General features: G+C 45.3%; 1 protein-coding gene across 13 annotated transcripts in view; it reads left to right on the forward strand.

The window, feature by feature from the left end:
* Positions 1–17511, forward strand: part of AGAP1 (ArfGAP with GTPase domain, ankyrin repeat and PH domain 1) — a 636895-nt gene that overhangs the window by 418595 nt on the left and 200789 nt on the right. For 7 of the 13 annotated variants that reach the window (XM_019022384.4, XM_019022385.3, XM_004033402.4 and 4 more), the window contains one exon: positions 17088–17246. The exons of 5 other annotated variants lie outside the window; for them this stretch is intronic. In XM_019022384.4, the coding sequence (XP_018877929.1) occupies positions 17088–17246 (159 nt within the window). Of the gene's footprint in view, positions 1–6; positions 12853–17087; positions 17247–17511 lie in introns of those variants that run through there. One more of the 13 variants, XM_055380629.2, reaches the window with a different exon arrangement.

Here is a 17511-nt window from a genome sequence, read left to right on the forward strand (position 1 = left end):
TTCCAGTTTTTCTTGGCTACTGCTACCTGCTAATTTTTCCTCAAATGAACTAAAGAGTAACTTGAAACCTTCTCCTCCTTGATAAAAATAATCCCCTCATTGGTGCAAATGACATCAGGACCTCCTGAGGCTGTGATACGGGCACGTAAATAAAATAATAAAAATAATTCTATCATGGCTTTTAACTGGCATTGCTTTTAAGCTATGAATTTTGGAGGAAGTGGCGTCTTTACTGTGTTGAGTTCCTTATCATGGAACACTGTTCTTTCCCAGTTTATTCAAATTTGTATTATAGCCTCCAGCAAAGTTCAGCATTTTTTTTTTCATTTAGCTGCTGGACACGTCTTGTTAATCTATTCTGTTTATAATTTTTGGTGCATTGTGAAGCTAATCTTTTTTAGAGAGGTGGGGTCTATTATGTCATCTGATTGGTCAGAAATGAAACTCCTAATTTTTGTATTTTCTATTATTCAGCCATCTTGCTGAACTCTTGTTAGTTGGAATAGCCACTGGATGTTTCTGTTGATTCTCTAGCACACAGTCATAATGCATTCCATATTTCAAATACTATAATGCCTAACTGTATGCCACCAGTTTACTGATACAGAGACTGGATTGTGTTGCCTCCTGTGCCATTCATCTCCATTGTTATTGAGTCTGCTGTATGCCCACCCTTGATTAATGCTCTGGATATTGGGTGGGGGGAGGACAAGACGTCTCTCCAGGAGCCTTACACTCAAGTGGGGGTGGAGGAGTCCAAAGATAAACACACAAGTAAGATCATTGTAAGGAGTGATAAGTGCTGAAGGGCCACATGGGTCAATTGAATAGAAAATACCTGGAGGGGCTCGGGGGTGGGGTATTCCTAGCATTTGGGAAGTGATTTGCCTGTATTGAAATAATGACTACATTTCACACTTTAAAATGCTGGAAATGTGGTCATCTTCATGTCAGTTTTTGCCATGGGCTTGGGAGAGAGGAAGAAACACGCACTGTCAGAGCAACTGCCTTGTGCACTGCTGATGACTGGGCTCAGGCCACCCTCGGGCTCATGCATTGAGGAGAGCAGAGGAGCTGCAATGGTGATGGGGTGGCTCTGGGTTCCTTGTGGCGGTCGTGGAGTTCAGGAGTGGGCTGGGGCACAGCAGCAGGCTGTGCGACGAAAGCAAGGAGAGCTGGCCAGTGTTGTCCCTGCCACCAACACCCCCAAGAGAGCATGCATCGGAACAGGCAGCATGCCTAGGGAGAGCAGAACCTTTTGATGTGGATGCTGGTGCTCAAAAAAGGGAAACAGAGATGATTGTGAAACTCAAACATTCTCAGTCTCAGAAGAAGAGAAAGAAATGGAGAGGCAAGGCAGCCCTGACCGTAGGTGGTATGAAGTGCACCAGCCATTTCACAGCCCCCCACACGGTAGGTCTAAATGAAACCCGCCAGTCAGCATGGGCCATACACCTGCTCAGAGCCCACAACCAGCCTTCTGGTTGGCCAAGGCTGCAGAGAAAACCCCTTCATCTGCCTCATCAACCCACATGCTCTTATTCATAGATAATGGACAACGAAGATGTTTGTGGGAACCAACAGTAAAATGTGAAGGATAACTGATCTTAGGAAGAAGAGTGACATTTTAGTGAAAGGGAATTTAAAAGGAAATTATAACTCCTATCAACAGAAGAATTTAATAGGTTAGTTATTAATGATACTCATAAAATGAGGCAAACAGAGAGCACGTGTTTGGCCTGGCACAGTGGCTCATGCCTGTAATCCCAGCACTTTGAGAGGCTGAGGCAGGCAGATCACCTGAGCCCAAGAGTTCAAGACCAATCTAGGCAACATGGTGAAACCCTGTCTTTACAAAAAATGCAGAAATTTAGCTGGGCATAGTGGCGAGTGCCTGTGGTCCCAGGGGAGGCTGAGGTGGGAGAATAGCTTGAGCCCAAGAGGTCAAGGCTGCAGTGAGCCATGATCATGCCACTGTACTCCAGCCTGGGCAACAGAGTGAGGCCTGTGTCAAAAAAATAAAGAGTATGTGAAAATACTATAGGAGAAAAAGTTTTATAAATAAAGATTGTGAAAATAAAAAATTCATTAGATAAATACTGTAAAGAACATGGCTAAAGACATGTTGGTAGTCAAAGATATAACAGAAGAATATATGCTAGAAGCAAGTAAGGATATCTGAAGAGTCAAGTATCAAGTTGGGTGGGAGAGGAGGCTCTGCAAAAATACAAATAAAATCTTAAAACACACCAAAAATAGGAGAACAACAAGGTTACCTACAAAAGAAGAGAAATCTGACTGTAGACTTCTCAAGAGCAACATGCATTCTTAAATATAATGGAAATATTCCCTCCTAAGGACAAATAATTCTGAACCTAGAAGCCTATGCAAAGACGACTACTGATCAAATGAAGATAGAAAAAAAAGACATCTTTAGACAACATGCAGGGTTATACAACATCTCTGTCTTAAAGGGTTTTGAAAAAATTACTTCAGGGTCTACTCCAGAAAAAAAAGAAGAATCCAAAAGATATTCAGGCCTGGTTAAACCTTCCCTTCCTCATTCAAGGTCACAGGCTTCTCAAGATGTGCATGGCCATTATCCACTTCCATTCTTTTGGCCTGGAACTTACATAGTCTTAAGTTGCCATTCTAATGAGGATCCACCAGAAGCCACATTTTGGAGAATCTTCCCAACTTGAATTTCAGGTATAGGTCCAGAGAAGGAGGTAAAACGTCAAGGTATTTTCTGACATGAATGTTTGGCCAGCCTAGTTTGGTGAAGCTGTATCCACATGTAACAATGCGGAGTTGTATTAGCTTCCACAGTTATTTTCACATTTAAGTAGAGAGCAGGAAAACATAATGTCCAAGAGCAAGGGTTTCGGAGTCCAAATCACTGAATAGAATCCCATTTCTCCTGTCTCAGACCCTTCTGAAGTTGTCCCACTAAACCCCAGCTTCCTTGCTTTTAAAATGGGGAAATGATGTCCACCTCTGTTCTATGGAGAAGAACACACAGCATTCCTTTGAAAAGCTTGGCTGATGCTGACTTCACAGAATTACATCATTAATTCATCATCATGGTTATGCCAAAAGCAAGGAAGAGGGGAAAGAAATTATGTTCTTGAATTAATTTTTCAAATACAATAAAGCGTTGACATAGCCTTTGAGTGGACGTAATGGACATAGGGCTTAGACTTCACAAACCCATGCTCCCCAACAGACAGCATCCCACTATCATGGCAGCAAGGGGGCAGACAGAAGAAATGCTCTTCCGGACTTTCATGGATCTCCATGGAGCTGTCTGCTCCAGTTCTGTGTCCTGTGGTCACTTTATTCTGTAACTCCTGGTTGTGACATTTTTGTTCTAGGATGACAGATACCTTCTTGTCTCTAAAGTGTGTCTTTGTTGGGTTTTTGCAACTATGGATATGTTTTTATCCTAACCAGATTGATGCTTAGACCTTTGTCAAAGGAAACCTTTCCCCTTCTCCTCCACATCCCCCTCTTCCCCACTTGAGGCCCCCAGCGGTTTCGAAATATTAAAGCCGTCAGGAGGGTTGAAGCTGATTTTCCAGGGGAGGTGGGGGAGGCGGGGACAGCAAATGTGTTTTGAGTATTGAACTGCCGTTGACATCTAAAGTCTCAACCATGCTGTTTTCTCCACACTTCAGCAATCAGGACATCCAGCAAACCCATAAAAAACCAAACTAATAGCATGAATATTCAGTGACCTAGAATACTAATTATTGTCATGAATATTAATGTGATCGGACTTGCTCTTTCCTCTCCTCTTTCTCTCTCGTCCTCTTTCTCCCTCTCTCCCTCTCTCTTTTTTTCCACTTAGCCGGCTCTAAAGATGGGTCATAATGAGAGCATTTAAGAGGGAGCGCTCTCCGCCGTGACAGGGACCGGGGTAATAAGGAGAGCTTGATTAACGTGGTGCACTTGGGGGAGAGATGAGAGGCTTCACGTGGGCCTGTTCGGGGGAGGCAATGAGGCACCGGCGGCTCTGTTGCTGCTCCCGGAGATTAATGAGGCCTAAGAGTGCATTAGGAACAGTGACAAAGGTTTGATCTAATGGGCTCAGTCATTTTTCCTTTGAGTGACAGACGCACAGAAGTAATTGGCTGTGCAGAATGGCAGCTCATTGGCGGTACTTAAGGATACATTATCCCCGTTGTGTGGCCCGCAGAGGCTGTTTATCAAAACTGCTCACACTGCAGACGCGGAGTCGTGAAGCTGCTGTTTCAGTGGTAATAGCTATTAAAAAAAAATAACGCGACATCAAAACTAGACCCGTTGTTGTCTCATGGAAAGAAAGTTTTTCTTTGTTTAGTTTCAGACGGTCTAGAAAACATTATAATAACTCTGGAGTCTGGAGTCTGTTGTGGGCCCTGGATGAGCAGTGTCAGTCCACACCCGTCCCCTACTGGCATGCGGTGTGGCCAAGGCTTGGTGGAACACAGATCCTTGCTTCCCACTCATGTCGACCGAGGTCACTCGGGAGTTTCCCACACATTGGATCTTGGTTACAACCTCTGATATATAAATTGGAAGCTTCTGCTAAGTACCCTTCTAGCACCTTGGTAGACCATTTGCAAATGGAAGCCTTACTGGTTGAGAATTATTTTTCTGAAATAAAACCTCAATATCAATAGCATGTGATATCTGCTTTCATAAACCAGGTTTTGTTGGAATTGGTTTTAATGTCTATTTGACAATTTTTAGGGAAAATGTTAATGTTTTGTGAGGCTTCTCAGACATCAGGAAGTTAGCTAAATCTGACATTAGAAGACACTAAAGTTCATCTTAGTTCTTTTTAAGAATTGCAGCATCTTCAGCTTTTATGAGCAATGCGTTCTATTAGTTGTTTCCGTGTTTATACATTGCTCCCACTGAGGTTTAGGCAAATTCGTGTGGTATTGTTTCCATCATTAAATTGTAAACTCTTTGAGGCATACACTGTTACTTCTCTTTCTTTGTTATCCTCTCTTAGTTTCGTGACCTAGCAATTATTTTCTCATTAAGTATATATTCCTGCATGTTACCCATCATGTGAAATGTAAGTGATGGATGTTGAGGAGATTAGTTGCTTTCCTGCAGATAATGTTCCCCTGTAGTAGCTCTCTGTGGTCCTGAGCATTGGTGTGCAATTCAGAAGTAAGTATTGTACTTCCTAAATGAAGGATAGCTTCAATTATTTGAACTCTAAGTGGAGTGTTCTTTTCTGAAAGAACCAACTAAAGCAACTCGATTCCTGATGATTTCAGCTGAGACATATCAGGGGATGGCCAGGACCCTGAGTTGGATGTGGTAACAGGTGTGCCTACAAGTAAATAAAAGGTGCTTCAAACACTTTTTCTCTCTCAAAAATGTGTGTGGGCAGTGAGGAATAGTGTTTCAGCTGCTGAACTGATGCTTCCGAGACCAGCGAAGTGGTCTGCAGGGTCAGCTGTGGGAAAGAGGAGGTGCCCGGAAGAGCCTCTGTGAATTACCCGCGCCCCCTCCACCAGGGAGCCAGCTGCCAGCCCCGGGGGCCAGTGAGAACCGAGGCCTTGGGAAAGGGCTTCTGGTTCTTCCAGGCTAGAGTTGAGTCCGTGGCTTCCCTGCTTTCTGCAGTCCTTTCCCACACTGGCAGAGGAGAGTTTTTCGAAGTAATCGTGACATTTTTCCATCTCAAAACCTTGTGGCCGATTGTTTTGAGTTACCACTCATATAGTGAACGTTTGCGTTTCTGGAGTATTTCTAGGGAGTGGTCAAACCCCGTAACATCCCAACCAGCAACCCTGTAAAACCCGCCTCATGTTATCAGACTTGTGAGCCCGGGGTACTCCTTGGTGCTTCGTCTTCCCTGTGTCATTGCTGGATTCAGTTGTGAGATCATTTTGTAAGAACTGGAAGGCAGAGAAAGAAGTAGCAGTGAATACTTCTCAGGATAGAGCTGTGTGGCCACCTGCTCCTGGAAGGGGACTGTAAAATTCAGAGATGACCGGGGAACGCTCCCCTCAAAACAGTGTTGTCAAATGAAAATGAATTTCATGTTAAAAACACACACACACCTGTTGCATTTATCATATAAAGGAGAAAGAATATTGTAAAGATGGAACCATTATTCATGGCAAAGGAAGACACCAAACAAAGAAAAATTCTTTTCTTCTCCGTCTTCATAATGCTTACAACCCCTCATCCTCGCTGTTGCATCAGCTTGTCCATATAACCCATACCAGGAGATGGATTGTGGCCAAGACAAGCCGTACGATGGCTCTCTCCATAAACGCTGTCGGAATCTGGAGCAGCACGTGTTCCTTCAGTGGATAAAAATGGCAAAATGAGAATGGCACACATTGTTTTGCAAAGGTCGGAATAAGACTCCACGTTTTAGGAAGTGACGACGAACCGTCTAATTCTAGGATGTTGAATTCTGCTTGGCCACATTGATGTATTTAGTAGTCGTTACATTTGTCATTGCAACTGGGTCTGGATTCTGTATATTCTTTTTTCTGTTATGTAGAACTGTGTGGCTGGAGAAAGCAACTTTGTCTTTAGCATAAATACTTACACTTATTTCTAAATATAATTACTTAAATGAGAACTTAGCGTCTGACATGGTAAATATTTTGTCTTGAATTGTACCAACTGCCACATGATATCCACTCCCAACAGGGAGCAGTAACCCAGGGATGGGAGGGAAGGGATGACTCTGGCGCTCCAGCTCACTGTCACCTGCTGTCAGGCCATGTCTTTCATCCGCTGCGTGCGCATGGTGCCCCAAGCGCAGGGTTGTTGTTTTTTTTTTTCTCTCCTTTCTTTTGTAAACTGTACCTCTGACAACATTGGCATCGCTCTGATCATCAGACCTTTGGGATGCTGGAAGATGGGGGGTGCCGTGGAGTTCTCCACAGCACCAAGCACTTCACTAGTTGATGGTGGGTGTTCAGTAAGTACTCACAGAGGGCATGAATGAGCTCAAGCAAAGTGATGCCAACTACAGCACTAAAGCAAACAGGAGGCAGATGGCATGCACAGTTCATACATGAAGAGACACCATTACAAGGGAAACATAAGGAAAATATTCAGACATTTTAGATTTTAAAGACAAGATTAGCAACATCACCATTTTAAGCTTTTGCTAAAAAACTGTAGAGATAGGAAAACCCACTGTTGATGAGATTAATAAGTGATATCTGCAGAGGTTTTACAGTTTACAGAGTGCTTTACATAATTTGATCGTTATATTAACCACATGGGGCATACTGTTATCATTATCACCATTTCTTCATTATTATTATTATCCACTTAGAAATTATGGACTAAATTGCTTTAAAGATGCCCAGGTTCCATCTTCTTTTAGTTACTGGTCATTAAGAAAATTAATTAGCAACATATATCATGAATCAGAAAGATGTATTATGCTGTTTGTTCCAGTAATAACGCTGCTGAGAATTTCTCCTAAGGAAAATTCAAAAGTAGAAGATGTCCTTTGCAGTGTTGTTTATAGTAAGAAATTGGAAACAACCAAAACTGTCCAGAAGTAGAAAAATGGTGATATAAATTATCTACATTAAATCAATAATGTTACATATCTAAAATTATAAAGATTACATAGCAACATGGGGAAAATGGTTAGGAAATCATATTAAAGAAGTATATAAAGTTATATCTTTTCTGTGGCCATAACCAAGAACAATGTATGTATATGTTCAATAAAAAATTGATCTGTAAGACAAGATTTTGGTGGATTTAGTTTACATTATTTGTATATCTGTACTTTTGCCAAGTAAATTTTAACAGTACAACAAAATAGGCCCCCATTATTTTTTCCTTGACATCATAATTTAGAACAGGGAGAAAGCAGCATACAATGAGCTGTTTCTACGTTGTAGGAAAGAGCTGTGGAATTCCAGGATGTGGAATCCTAAGCCTGGCCACGTTGCTGTATTTAGTAGTAATTACATCTGTCATTGTGACTAGGTCTGAACTCTGTACTCTGTCTTGATAAACATCACATGGAAAATCTCTTAACTAAAAAAAGGTATCAAGAAACACCAGATTTGTGTCTCCCTAGTAGATATGTTGAATTGTACTCTTTTACAAAACAAGTATCACAGGATGCAGAGTCCCGAATGCCTACATCTTATAAGATACTGAATGTGTCCTTGGAAAAAAAATCCTCTCAGCCTGAAATTCCACTTGCCAAAAGCAAGGCAGATCTCCAATGCAAATACAGGAGCGAATGGGCCCCATTCACAGGCCTTAAATCGTGTGTCTCACTTTTTATGGTAGTGTTGTGAATTCTATTCTTTTTGGGTTTGTAATTAGAGGACAGAACAGATGGCAAAGGCCTAGTTTGAAGTGATGTGACCGTTAACGTCGCCTCCTTCATCCAGTTGTGATTCCAGGGAACCCGGTTTTCCCACACATGCGCAGAACGGGCGTGGTGCAGCTGTAGGGTTTGCAAGGTAGCCGCTCACGCTGAGTTTTTACAGCATTTGAAGCTGTCTGTGAATGAGATTGGACCGAAGAAAGCCGTCCCTGGATGTTTCTAAGGGTGAAGGCTCCATAGGGGAAGGGTGAATTCTTGTCAATCATATTCCTGTAATTAGGATTTGTTAAAAGGTATACAATTCTGCAGTGGGAATAAACATCTGTTTTACACTCAAGTGCTCGTAGAATCCTTTTTGGCTTTTTCCCCGCCCTCTTTCTATGTACATGAAAGTTCCTATCACCGTCACCAAGAGTTGCTCCTCTTTTCAGGCTTACTTAACCAATAAGTCAAATGCCAGCTATTCTTTTCCTAGTTAAATGCTTTGGTGAAGTTAAGTCCTATTTGTAAAGACAGACCAAAATTGGAAGGTGCAGGGAATGAACTTTTGTATTTTGTTATTGTTATTGTAAAGATTCGTTGATGAATCTTTATTTGAATGCTATGAAAAGCCATCATTTCAGAGTATATTTTAAAAAATCAGAACAGGCTATTTTTAATATAATAAGCCAATAGCTTAAAAGAGGGATTCTGTCTTTGATGTCATTTGGTGGATGAAAACATTCTTGTTCAATAGAAAACCAGCATCTTTTTCATGCTCATTTGAGATCAGTTCAGGCAACATACTGATATTCATTCAGATATAAATGCCATATTCACTTTGAAATGCAAATTGTGTAAAGAAAAATAGCATATGGTGGAGGTAAGTACCTTTTCAAATCAACTCTTCCACTTTAGGGATATAAGTACAGCTAAAATTATTCTTTGGAAAGAATCTGGCGCTTTTGACACATGGAAGCTTGCACTAATCAAGGCAGCACAGTAAGCACACACACATATCCATATCAAGGAAGTGGCGCAGCGAGGACATGGATTAGCATGGTAATGCAGTCGCCCCCTGCTAATCGGGGCGAGTACCAGCTGATCCGTAGATGGGGTATTTGAGGAAACACTCTTTCTGAGTTCAGAATGGGCCATGTCGTCAGTCATGTATTTCATGGTAACGCAAATAATATTTGGGGGACAATGCCGAAAAGGTCCTTTGATGACTGCCTTCCTGTGGAAGCCAGCATCCTATACTGTTTGGGGCTGGGCCACTTTTTAAGGACTTATTGCTGGTACAACTGTTTCCTTGTACAACCCTGTTCTGTCTCTTACACTTCCTGACCTGACCTCTGCATTCACAAGCCATTCCAATGACATTTTCTAGGTTTTTGGATAAGTGTTATTGGTACAACATACACATAAGACGCACAGAATCATAAGTCATAGTCACGTTTACAGGGGCCGCTGCTCACATCCAGAAGCAGCAGGTAGCCAGCCCTCATGGACCCCTTCCTGTCACGTGCACCCCCACCCCACCCCACCCCACTCACAAGGGTGACCACCATCTGATTTCTCACTCCGTAGATGGGTTTCGCCTGTCCTTGGACGGGATCCTAACAGTTGGCACTCTCGCGCTTGTCTCTGGCTCTGTGTTCTGTGTGTGATGTCACCGCAGTTGCGGCCCATGTCAGTAGTTCCTTGTTGTCATTGTGTAGTGTTCCGTTGTGCCGTGATGTACCTACGGTGATGGACAGTGCCGTCATTTCCAGCGTGGGGCTGTTATGAGCAGTGCTGCTCTGAACGTTCTAGCACCTACTTTTTGGTGGCCATGTTTATGTGCATCTGTGTGATTTAAATCTGAAAGATGTGAAAGGAGAAGAGAAATCTTAAAAGAGGAGAAAAAAGAAGTGGACCTGAAATGTTTTATGAAAGCTTTGCATCCGGTAAGTCGATGAGAAGAGTGGTGTAGGTTGTCCTGGGACAACCCGAGCTTAGGAAACCCCCGTGTGTAATAAGAGCACATAAGCAAGCCTGTCCAAAGTTTGCCGTGGAGAGTGACATTTACTGTCCCAGACAGCAGACAGATGTGCCCCCCTCGCTGGGAGTAGACACGACCCCTGTCGCACCAGTCTGTTCACTCTGTCGACATCCCTTGCAAGATACTACCTTAAGTCTAAGGTAGTATCTTAAGGTAGTATCTTAAGTAGACTTAAGGTAGTATCTCCCCTTTCTATCTATTCTTTATCTAGATGGGCCTAATTCCAAAGTCTAAAAGCTGCAGTGTCCCCTGGAGCCTCTCCTGTACCTTCCAGCAGCGGTGGGCTCCCTGACCCTCATACTTTCTGGCTGCTCTTGTGTTACTCTGCCTTGCGTTTGGGCCACATGTGGATCTGCTGTATACCTTCTACTAGACTAGATTGTAGGTTCCCTAAGACAGGGACTCCTTCCTTCACTGTGCCCAATGCAGTAGGGGCTCAGTTCCATGCGGCTGCTCGGCCCGCTAGAAGGTCAATGTTAGAATAGGCGGCAGCTTCTGCATACCGGGTCCTATCTTCCCCTACTCACGAGTTAGCAGGTTAGCCTGCCCTAGGTTCCTGGGTGATGAGACTCCTGGATCAAAATGAATGACAGTCTCTTGCAGCAATAGCAATAGTGAGAGTATCAGCATTGTCATGCACTGGCTTCCCAAGCCTCAGTTCCCACAGAGTGACACCAGCACACACAGTGACTCATGTTGTAAGAGGAACCCCAAGCTTAGGAAACCCCATATGTTTAATAAGAGCATGTAAGCAAGCCTGTCCAAAGTTTGCTGTGGAGAGCGACATTTACTGTCCCAGACAGCAAACAGATGTGCCCCCTCTTAAAGTAGACATTACCCCTGTTGTACCAGTCTGTTTACTCTGTCCACATCCCCTGCAAAATAACACAGAGCAGAGAGCACCTGCCCGTGTCCACACCCAGAAGAAGAGAAGAAACTGAGGCCCGTGGAGAGCTGGCTGCCAGCAACAGTGGGGTGGAATGTGCTGGTAGCAGCAGGGAGAGTGGAAGTCAGGGAAGGATGGAAGGGAAGGGAAGAATGGAGAGTACTCACCCCCAAAGAGGCCACGTCCTTGTACTTATCCCCGAGTACAAGTGTACCCTCGGCTTCCGGGGTAGAAGCTTCCTTTAAGACCCTTGTATTTGCGCATGACTTGAGGTTGGTGAATTAGGACCACTTGTTAGACTTACCTCGTCTACTCCAGGAAGGAGGGCATTCTAATCTGGCTTTTACAATCTCTTCCTTCTAGGGAAATACAGACATGCCTGCAAAGAACATTTCCAACGATGGTGCGCAGAGTTCTCCCACATCTAAACGACCCCAGCTTCATATCTTGCTCCTTAGACACGGGAATGAAATTCTGTAGCAAAACAGCTGTGCGTTGAGGTGGTCACTGATGGAGACAATCAGGAGGCTCTCTTTCCTGGGCATTACTGGGGCTGAGGGTTGGGGCGTGGCTTCCTGCAGACCCCACGCGCCTTGCAATCCTCGTGGCATTTCTGAATGTAGCTCTATTTCTAGTAGCCTTCCTGAACTGGCAACTTTAATGCCTGGGTAGCAAGCACTTGGGCGTTTCCTTAAACTCACCGTCTTAGCTATCAGGTCTAGGTGTGAAAATGTGATTTAACTAATCAACACGGTAGCAGCAGAGCTGGTATCTTTGTTGACTGTTGGCGGCCACGTGGGTTTAGGTCCCCTGCCCTTCAGCCTGGTTGCTGGGTTTGAGGCCTCCACCTCAGCAGGACTGCTTCGAGCTGACCTGGACTGTGTTTAGAACAGTGTTTGGTGCACTTGTATCCTAGCTGGTCTTGATGTCAGGATCCTTACCCCTCAAGAAATCAGAAAAGTTATCCAGCTTCTTTCACAAATGAGAACTTCAGACCTTCAGCCTTAATTAATAACTCATTAACGTGAAATGAATTCCAGTGAGTGAAAACAGTTGCCCTCGAGTACTTTGAGTGAGAATACAGTGATTTTAAACAGAGGCTTTTTTTATGCTTAAAGGTATTTCCAAAAGTGTTCAAAACTCCTGTGTGGTAACACATAGGGCAGGTATTGCTTGATGCTTACATAACAAAACTGGATGCCAGGACAGCATTAATAGGTCAATTAGTTAATGACATTCAAGAACAGAAATGAGATTACATATTAGACTCTGTATGCATATCTGTATCAAAAAATGCATGAGAGAGTATGACACTATAATTGGATATGGAATGTGCATGATTATTAAAAAGATTCACTCCACATTTGGGGGTGGTTCGTTTCTTTGACGGGTGGATTTACTGAAAGTAAGTGGAAATGCCTCAAAGTGTGGCCACTGGCCTGGGACTGCTGACACGTGACACGAGATGCTCCATGGGCCTGGTAACCCAGCATGGCAGCTTCCACAGTGTCGTGGCTCAGGCCGTGGACCACTGGTTTGCCTCAGAGTTTAAGCAGATGTCTTCATGCATTTACGTTGAAAGGCAGGTACTGTGTTTGGATCCCAGAAACAATATTTCTGACCCTGTATAATTTTTTTTTAGTCAAGTATGTTTCTGCATTATCACAGAAAATACTTTTGTTTTCTTTTGTTGGTTTTTCTGAAAGAAAATTTAAGTGATCTCAAATACAGTGAATGGGTATATTTTGAAACAGAGATTTACTCCCTTAAGAGACAATCGGAAATGTTTTGCTTATGGAATGAGTCTCCTCCTCCGCATATTTTTGGAAGGTCTTGACCAGAGGTCAAGAGTGAGGTGGGTTGAGTGCAATGGGGTGGGGGGAGGCAGGTGTGAGCCTGGGCAACCCCGGAACCCACTCAGATCCTTCAGACAGATCCAGAGAGAGAGACTGTCAGCTCTTTGTTCATAAACACAGGCCCACAGCTCCCAGATGCTTTCATTTTCTAAGTGATGCCAGAAACCACCAATTTTTAAATGAAATCTCCCAATTTAATTCTACTTTGAAAAAAATGATCAACTAAGTAAAAATGTCTCTATGAGCTCAGCCTGGACGTCAGGCAATAGTCTGTGGATCTGATTGAAAGTTTCACCTTTATCACGGTTTGTCCATGTATACACCTTGATGTGGCCCAAATTAAGTCATGCTGTTTCAGTTTAGTCCCGCAGTGGGAAGTGGGTGTGGTTGGGGCTGGGGGGCCTTCACGAGCTGTAGGGCTTTAAGAGTCTGCCGTCAGAAGGATTGTGGATAGCTGGTCTGGTGTCTTCCATCTGGACACCAGGAGCATGTGGTCTTGCCAGGAGGTTCGTCACCCCAGAGGTTCCAGGTTGGTTCCTTGGGGACTCTCTCAGGAGGCAGAAGGTGGGCTCTGAGCCACACGCTCAGAGCTGCTGCACCAGCATCTCAGTGGATTGGACTTGCCCTTGTATTTTGCTGGACAGACAGAAGTTTGAAAACCAGTGCATTCACAGCAGCATGAGTCCTGTTGTTTCTTAGTGTGTAGGCTTGAAGGAATCTCTCCCTTCCTTTTTGGCAGTGTGATGTTTGGCCATGAGATGAAGAACTCATAAACCTAAGATGAGTTCTTGATCAGCTACCTCCATTGGAACATTTAGTGGTCTCTTGTCTGGGGTTGAGATTGACTTGGCTCTCCTTACTGTGTGTTGATACTTACTTCTGGAGCTTTATTGCAAGTAGTCAGTGATGGATGCACTGAAATACTGTCCTCTGCCTTTTAAAGGAAATTGTTCGAAGGTTTCTAGGCCTGGTTGTCATCGGAGAACCACTCTCCAGGGAGAAGGAGCAAGAGAAGCGGTGCTCTATTGAGTGCCATGTTGTCATCGTTGTCCCAAAGATGGAGGGACAGACAGACACAGTGAAATTCCTTTTTGTTTTTCAGGTATTTGGACCTTGTGTGCCTAAAGCTGGTATAAAATGAGGTCTGTGGACAGATGGCATGCTTAATAATGAATGACTTGACAGGGGTCTGATTGGGCATTGCAGTGGGGAAGGAATTACCTCCTTATCATCTTACCTACACAGCAGGTGTCCCTGCAGGTAGAGCAGGCCCAGAAGTGCCTGGCACAGCAGTCAGGGTCCCAGCAAGGGAGGTGCCCCCCCAATCGCACCCCCAACTGCTTGCAGGCATCTTGTCATTGTCCTTTTCCACCTTTGCGGAGTCCTTTCGCCCACCATAACAGTGTCAGCAGTGTCTGGAAGCCTTTTGTCTGCTCAGAATTCACGTGATGAAAGTGGAACCAGGCCAGGGAAGCCCCGGCAGCCACTCTTGGGAGGCACCTCCTCCCCAAACGCACCTTCGATGGGTGGATGTGTGGGATTGAGAGAGAGAAGGGGAAGAGAAGCACACAGAACAGTGCAGGCACCAGGGCTGGCAGAAATGCACCAGTACAACCCATGGGCCCCAAGGGCCAAGGGGAGAGGGGGTCAACCCAGCAAGACAACTGCTCGGGGAACGAGCCCTGGAGTCAGCACCCACCCTCACCCTCCTCTCTCCTTTAGATTCCTGCCGTGCTCACCATTGGTTGAGCCCAGTGAGAAGCTAGAAGGTGCTGGATCCAACAGGTGCAGCCCATATGGGTGCCTTCCCAGGAGGAGAGCGGGGCGGAGAAGGGATGTGAAGGGATGTAGCAGGAACATGGTGGGCACGGGCTCGAGGAGGGGATCCCGAGATGGGAGTATCTCCTCTGCTCCTCAAGGATGCTGCCTTCTGTGGGGTCTGAATGCCCTATTGTAATAGGGATCTGGCTAAGCCACACAATACCCAGAGGACAGCCACAGGGTGGCTTCGATGGTGGCACGTGGAAAATACAGGGAGGAGCGTGAGTGCTCCCCTTAGTGCCACGTCGCCAGCTCTGGGCTGCTCCTCCACGTCTCTAAGATGCCACATGCCTGGCCCACCTCCCCCAGCTGCTGTGAGGCCTGGTGCAAGAGCAAACGTGGGAGCACCACATGGCACTGTCATTCAAGATGTGGGCTCCAAATGATGCTATGTGTTTCTAGGGCGTTAGGGCACGCCCATGCCCTGAGATGGAGCTCTCAGAACATCAGGGCTTGGGGGCATGAGAAACGGCCTCAAGACCCTACATGTAAGCAGGGGAGCCCAGACCCGAGGCTTCCGAGCCACTGCCCTGCGCTCCTCCCACCTGAGCCCCTTGGATGCCAGTGGTCTGCCGTGGTGGAGTTTTGATTGTGATTTTTTGTTTTATGGTGGTGACTTTCTGGCTGGAGTGGTTTTTTTAATTAATGTGCACACAGATCGCCCGGGATCTTACTAAGAGGCAGGTGGCAGGTGGGGCCCGGGATTCTGCATTTCTCGCATGCCTCTTGGCGATGCTGCTTCTGTAGGTCCGAAGACCACAACCTCTGTGGCTTTCCGATCCTTCCTTCCCTGGGGCATCACTGTGGGCTTTTTTCTGGAATCAAGTAGACCTGCCTATGAATAATTTCCCTTATGACGTTCAGAATGTACTCAGTTCAGACAACAGCATAAAATAGATATCTTTTCTCTTTTTTAAGGCAGAACTCTATTCTTCAAAGCCAAACGCCTCGTCGGTTGTTAATCGCTGATTGGATGTAGGGCTCATACACTGCGCTTCAGCTCGTGGTTCCGTGGCTTCCCAGTGCTGCACGGGATCGCAGTGAGGCCACTTGTTTGAGGGGAGCCCTGGTTCCTGCCTCTGGCTTCTCATCCAAATCACCGGAGTGCTTTTGAAAATGCATCTTTTCCCAAGCCCCATTCCCAGAGCTTCTGAATCAAAATCTGTATTTTTTGAAGCCTCTAGTTTTAAAAAGCTCCACAGGAAATTCTGGTAATTGGCCAGATTTAAGAACTGCTAATATGGGCTGCGTATTTATTATAAAATCCTGCACTGTGAAAAACTTCTGTTGAGACAGCTTAGAACTTAGCTGGTTCTGAACTAAAACAATTGGAAGAAATTTTTTTTAAAAAAAGCCCCAGTACCTCCGAAGATCTGCAGATAGACCTAACAGACTAATTCGCTGGCAGCAGGGTATGATTGGCTGAGCTTTAGAGAAAGGCACTTAATTATGTTTTTGAGTCTAAAATTGGTATGACCAGATAATAATTCATTTTGATGTTGAGCAACTGATTCAAATCATTAAGTATACAATGGAATCATTTTTCATCACAACCCCTGTGCTCTGTGCTCTGTGAAGTCACGCAGGTTATTTTTCCTCTGCTTAGTCTTTTCAAGGTTAAGAGTAAACTTATCTGGTTGAAGAGCCTGCATTTCCTCCGTGTCGTGTCTAGGGACTTTGATTTCTGTTGATCATAAAGTATGGCTTCCCCATGAAAATAATCCTCTGGCACCAGACAGCTGACTCTCAATGGGTGATCATTTTCTGTTCCATTGGTAGGGTGACATGGCCGGGCTCCTGGAGCCCCCGTCTTGCCGGCCTGCCGGATCGCGGTGTCTCTGCTAAGACTCGCTGGGTCTTTTGTCTTCACTTCCACTCGATGTTGCGGTTGCGGTTGGGTTGCGTCTTTGTATAGGGTTGTTTGGTGCAAGTCATCTGCGGCATCAGGTCCCTTCACGTTGCTTTGTCAGGCACCATCAAGATTGGCGTCCCCCTTTTATTCCTCCCGAATAGTTTCTGTCTGGCGCTTCCGTCTGCCATGCAGGCAGGACAGGGGCTGCTCTCGGTGGTAAGGTGCACTGTGTGCCAGCGTGTGGGTCCCGTAGACTAACTCGCGCTGGTTTCTGTGGTCTGCAGTCCGCGGTGGTGTTCACCTGACTTGTTTATTCCTAGGGAATGTCACTAGTGCATCTGGGTCTCAGATGGCAAGCGGCATCAGCCTGGTCTCCTTCAACAGCCGACCCGACGGCATGCACCAGCGCTCCTACTCAGTCTCCAGTGCCGACCAGTGGAGTGAGGCTACGGTCATTGCAAACTCGGCCATCAGCAGTGGTAAGAGGGGGCTCAGCCCCACGGACCCGCAGCCACCTCAAGGTCCTTCGTTGTAAGCCAGGGGCTGGACAGGACGCCCTAAGCCCTCATGCTCTTCTGGGAGCGCAGCACCCTGTGGGGCGACTGCATCAGAGACTCACATCTTGCCTTTCATCTGTGGAACGTTTTGTCCTTGCTAGGCTGTCTTGCCCATGTCATCTCATCTGTTCCTCTTCGGCACAGGGAGGAGGTAGTCATCCCATTTGGTCAGTTTGGAAACCGAGGC

This window comes from Gorilla gorilla, chromosome 11 (assembly GCF_029281585.2).
Source record: "Gorilla gorilla gorilla isolate KB3781 chromosome 11, NHGRI_mGorGor1-v2.1_pri, whole genome shotgun sequence".
Classification (NCBI taxonomy): domain Eukaryota; kingdom Metazoa; phylum Chordata; class Mammalia; order Primates; family Hominidae; genus Gorilla; species Gorilla gorilla.